This window comes from Diabrotica virgifera, chromosome 8 (genome assembly GCF_917563875.1).
Source record: "Diabrotica virgifera virgifera chromosome 8, PGI_DIABVI_V3a".
Lineage (NCBI taxonomy): Eukaryota > Metazoa > Arthropoda > Insecta > Coleoptera > Chrysomelidae > Diabrotica > Diabrotica virgifera.
The window spans coordinates 110,375,214-110,381,301 of NC_065450.1; the positions used below are offsets into that span (position 1 = coordinate 110,375,214).

The 6,088-nt window shown below is 33.9% G+C and overlaps 1 protein-coding gene across 1 annotated transcript in view; it reads right to left on the bottom strand.

Moving 5' to 3' along the window:
- LOC126890543 (serine/threonine-protein kinase OSR1) overlaps positions 1-6,088 on the bottom strand; it is a 396,681-nt gene extending 390,593 nt beyond the window's left edge. Inside the window, exon 1 of the mRNA XM_050659551.1 lies at positions 5,930-6,088. Coding sequence (XP_050515508.1) covers positions 5,930-6,005 — 76 coding nt within the window. The 5' untranslated portion in view covers positions 6,006-6,088. The remainder of the gene's footprint in view (positions 1-5,929) is intronic.

Consider the following 6,088-nt stretch of genomic DNA (forward strand, 5'->3'; position numbering starts at 1 on the left):
TCTCTGCAAAAATCTGAAAAAATGAAATTTTTACTTTTTTCTAACCCAAATGTACATATCTATCTTATTTGCTTACTAAAAATGACGTAAGTTAAGCCAAAACACATTAAACACACCACGTCTTATGCTGTAACCTGTGTAAATGTATACGAATTCTTAAATTAAAATCAATTTTACTCGAATGTGATGTCTCTGCAGATACAGCATTTTTGCTAAGCACAGCAGAATAAGTATTGATTATTTTTAAAATGGGTATTTACATTAACTTGAATAATTTATTTTTAAAAGTTTATACAGTAGAGTCTCGGTTATCCGCCCTTCGGTTATCCGCCATTCCGTTTTATCCGCTGCACCATTTAAGCAAAATTTTTTTTTCAAATTTATATCTTTTTGAAAATATTAAAGAATGAGTAAAATTTTTTTTATGATGCTACAAGATGGCGAGTATTGGCAGCAACAAAACGAGATACATGATACATCGGCAAGGCAGATGAAAATCGCTAGTTTTTTTCGTTCATCGTAAATCATTCTATCTACAATGTCCAATGTCAGTCAAAATTAAACTGATTCTTCTTCTTTTTCTTGTGCCACTCCTATCGGAGACTGGAAATCATCAAGGCCTAAACTTGCGTTTCATTTAACGCTCCCTATTATCCGCCATTTTTGCTTATCGCCCTTCCGGCGGCCCGTTTATGGCGGATAACTGAGACTCTACTGCAGGGGTGGGCAAAAGCCGGCCCGCGGGCCGGATCCAGCCCTTTCGCTTACTTTATCCGGCCCGTTGAAAAATCCCACAAGCAATTTTTTTTAAACTCGTAAATGCAATTTTGTTGAAATCGACAGGCGATAGTGTGCTGTTCATATAAATAATAAAATATGTAAATAATAAAGAATATTATAATTCCGAAGAGCAGTAACCCTACTTTAAAGTATACAACATAGTTTCACAAAGCAAGATTCTACTGACTACATAGAATTGAATGTGCAGTTCTCACACTCTTTGAGACAGTGATGTTTTGGTTTCAGCCAGGATATTTGTTGTCTCCAAAGAACACTTTTTCCTTCGATTTTATACTTCACATTCAGCTGTAACAACTCATACTTATTATTTTTAAGTATGTGCCCCAAATATGCTGTCTTTTTCTTTTTAATAGTGGTCAAAAGTAATCTGTCTCTTCTCATTCTGTGCATCACCATTTCGTCCGTAATATGATCTGTCCATGATATTCTCAAAATTCTCCTAAAAACACTTCTCAAAAGCTTCCAGCTTTCACATTAAGTCAACATTAAGGCTACGGCTCCACGGGCTAGAAATTGACGCTAGCAGTAGCCGCAAAACGAACTTAAGGTTCCACGGAACGGAATAGGAATAGCCGAACTGAACCGACTACGCACAAGTCCTGTAGTCGGTACAGTTCGGCTATTCCTATTCCGTTCTGCGGAACCTTAAGTTCGTTTTGCGGCTACTGCTAGCGTCAATTTCCAGCCCGTGGAGCCGTAGCCTAAGAGTCCACGCTTCGGCACCATAAAGAAGAATATATAGTTAACATTTAACATAACAGAGAAGGATAACATTTTACTATCCTATATGTGATTTGCAGATTGAGTCTTTGGTTATACTCAGAAATTTTCTCACCTCCAAAAAAGCTGCTCTTGATTGTCCTATTCTTGATACAATTTCCGATTTCGGATTTAGATCTTCCGTAATCCAGACCTCTACCCTAAGTAAAGTATTTCATTTTGTCCACTTGTTTATATCTTCATTTTTTATCTGGACCATATTTCTTTAAAAATTACGTGACATATTTTACTGGCCACAAATTGTTCGCATGTACACCCAAGTAATACAAATGTTTTCACCCATTTTGAAAAAATGTGAAAAAGGTTGAATTGTCCACGTCCGTCTGTCTGTCTGTAAACACAACTACTCCGTTATTAGAACAGATAGAACGACAAATGAGGTGTCGAATGAAAGCTCCTAACCCAAGGATGCTATTAAAGGTGAGAAATTTTACCTCGGACTTCCAGTTTTAGAGTTGCAACCGGAAGTACGGTTTTAAAGTCACCTAAATAGTATAAGCGATATATCATTCGATGTGCCTTAGCAAGATGAAAACAAGTGTACAATTTTGGATTTTATATCATTTCCGGTTAAAAAGTTCTAACCGGAAGTGCCATATTATAGTCACAGAAATAGTACATGTGATACATCAACAGTCGACCACTAGACCCGTAAAAGTCTAGAAAAGTCGAGCTTGAATCTTTAGTTCCGGTTTTGACGTCATTTACGCTAAGCTCCGATAAGTTATGACCGAAAGTTTGTCAAAAATTACTGGAAATTAGTGAAATCGTTTATCAATCGACGCAAAATTATACGAAGAGTTCAAATATCGCCTTTTGGTTCTACTTCTGGTCACGTTGGGTAAAAAATTAGGACTTACGAAGTCTAATTACTTGTTTATGATTACTGTTATCTATTACTCACAGTAAAATTTCTTTATCCAAATGCTTTAAAATGATACTTATAGTAGTTTTCTCAAAATAATTTCTTGGATAGGGAAAAACTTTACCAATAACATTCGCGTGTGCACAAGCTTACGTACGTGATATACTATTCCGGCCTGGGGGACATTTTGAAAATTTCATTTTGGCCCGCGCTTAAAAGTATTTGCCCACCCCTGCTCTACTGTATTAGGTTTGTTCTACCATCAGTTTCAAACAGTTTGAAACCATCAGCGAATAGTGGACCAGCGCGAGTAGAGGGGATAGCGCATTGATGACTGTATTATGTTATCTCACTGACCAACTGTTTGCTGATGGTTTCTGACTAGTTTGACTGTTTGCTAGAACAAACAAAATAATACCTGCTTTTTAGTCTCATAGTTTTTAAAAAGTACAATACAATTTCAAAATTAAAATCAATAAATTGCCTGAACAAAACATTGAAGAGAATCATTAAACTTTGTTTTTTGTGCTCCTTTCAAATATGTAAGCAGATTTTGAAAATTTAAATATACAGGGTGTTTCAAGGTCACAAACACTTTATATTTTTTGTTAATCTAGACCTGGATTTCTCTTGTGATTAGTAGTTGGGTTATTTGGTTTCTACATGAGACATATGTGTACCAAATATCAAAACAATATACAAGATGGTTCCAAAGTTATGGATTCAAAAAGAAATGGGCAACATCGATAAAATCCTGTAACTTGGTCATAAAAACCGTTAGAGCCAATACATGCGCTATATCTAGAACCGCCTCAGCGACCTCTATTCACTATTTAAGTATTTCTGTTTCCTAATGAAAGACCTGTATATTTCCCCATTTCCTTTTAATTTGTTTTATGTTAATTAAATTAAACGAATTATAACATCTAGACAGAGCCTGTAAAGAGAATAAACAAATTCGCAAAACCTATTAAACTATAAAACTCTCAGAACTCATTATTTACGAATCAATGAAGCTTTGCGGAGTTGATGGTTTTGAGAACTGTATGAACTATTGTAGTGTTCTAAACAGTTTCTGTTTACCTTAATGACAGTGGCCTCCTCACTGTGAAGTGTAATTCTTAAAACGGTGGAAAATATTGAGTCTGTTCAGATTGTTAGATTCTTGGAAAATGAAGTAAGGGATGTGCCAAGACAATTCAATGTTAGTAGTTCAACTGTGCAGAGAACTTAACAGCGATTGGTTGGACTGGTTGTACTCGACACATTCGAACATACATGACTCGTAACATTCAAACATACATGAACCTTCAAAGAAGAGGTCCAAAGATCTACTATACAGTTGAGTCAGCGAGTCTTTACCTGTGCGTCATCGTTTAAAGCATACGAAATAAGTTGGAAATTTACTAAAGGCAACGGCACGTGGATATTATTCCGATCACGGGTTATAGTATAAAATTTGACATTATCAAATAAATAGAATGTCAAATTTAAGTTTTGCTTTAAAATTTTGGTGCATAATTACAGCTACATTTGAAGTAGCTTAATAAATTATTTTATTATCATTAATAAATAAATAAACAATTTATAAAAAAATTCGATAACATATTTTCTTTTTGTTATTTTATTCACTTTGGCGGAACCTTAAACACAAGCATTCAACTGTGTCAACAATGAGGTTAGATTTGTACATTGTCAAAATTTATCGTAAAATAACATAAACTTATTACAAAATTTTTAACTCCAATATAAAATTAGTTGTGAAAACAACTGTTTGTATACTATAAAAAACTTCAAAATGCAAAAATTCGACAAAATAAAAGCAAAAAATTCAACAAACTGACAGCCACAAAAGCAAACAAACCAAAACGTCAGAAATTGTACTTAAAATATGTGAATACATCCCCAATCGTCTTTCTTTGTACCTATCTCTTTTCAATGCACTGAGTCTAAATCGTTCATAAAAATAACATGTGTCTTTACTTAATAACAGGCGGCAGCTGGTTTGTCATTAATTTCATTCGTGGAAGAGAATGATGCTAAATAAAAAGTATGTGTTTTATCTCGGCAGGTATTAATGACGCACAGGTAAAGACTCGCAGACTCAACTGTATGTGACTAGGAATGATCTGAGAATCATTGTAGGCCTCCTAACAGAACACTTATTTTTTTTTCTAAAAAGTGTGTAAATTATCTGCTTTAAAACTGTTCCTTTACTGATGGCTTATTGGTTGACATATTTATCAACACAGATCAGAATATATTTTCTTAAAATCAAAATATGGGTATTTTCTTTGAAATATTGAAAAATAAATGAATAAAACATGTACAGCATACAAAAAATTAGGTATGTGAATTTTGGACATTAAGCACCTATTCTGGTACTAAATATTTATGACTGAATAATAGAGTAAGTTAAATGGAGGGCTCAGAATACATGTGGATTAAGTCCACTTTTTGTCATTTACGAGTTAACAAAGCTATAACCATAGACATAAAACCTAGACTGAGCGCTGTATTTAAAAGTAAGTGACGACTGTGACCGAGAACACTAAGGCTATTAGGTAGGAAGTCTCATTCTAATTGAAGGGAGCTTATCCAATGATGTTGGGTTTATCGATCATGTCACTTTTCCACTGTCGCCGATTTGATGCACTCCTCCAATTAGAAAGAGACTTCCCACCTAATAGCCTCAGTTTCTCTGTCACAATCGTCACTTAGTTTTAGATGGCAGTGTGCAGTCTAGGTATTATATTTATGTCTATGGCTATAACCTGCACCAACTAGCTAACATGCAACAATAAAAGCAATGTAAATGTCCAAGTTAGACCTTGATCTTCTTCAATTGAATATGTTTATATAATTTTATAAATGTTAACAGTTGATTTTGTTATGAAGCTTTCACTTTAAACCTCTGCAGCTCAAATGTAGCTAAAGTGGACTTGGTTCACTTGTATTCTGAACCCTCCAAATGTCTAAAAGAAATATTAGTTTAAATATTTTTTGTTATTGTGCAGCTATATAGTCCCCATTAAAATGTTAATGAATTCTTTTAGTGGAATAATAGAAAATTAAGAATAATTCTGAGAATTATAAATATTCAGCTTTTAAGTACTAGAGCAAAAAATAAGTCTTTTTGATTATTAACCTATTTTTCAGATGTTTTGGCGAGTTAAATACCTATATTTTATTAATATAAATACAGTTCTAAAATATAACTGATATTGGATTTTAATGAAAATTATGATCTGGCATATTTGAAAGTTTTTTCATCTTCAATAACGTATTCCTGATCGATTATTATGCATACATTCCAATTAATTGTTAAAAAACTGGTACCGGATTAAAAACACCAAAAAAGTACATAACCTTAAAACTATTCACAATTTCATTTTTATCTTTCCTTCGCAGTTTGACTAATAAACTAGTGAATACTAATGGACACAGTTTTTCACAAAGAACACTTTAAAATAAAATACTAACCGATAACTTTTCCCAATTCGTAATCATCTTTGGTATTTGGCCAAGGCACTGAAGTCTGACCCAAGCTGGACGCCATTTTTCTTGACAGGAGGTTACCGAATGACTGCTTAGCGACTCTAGCGTACCCACTGAGAGATAAGTGATCGCATGTCGCAGCTT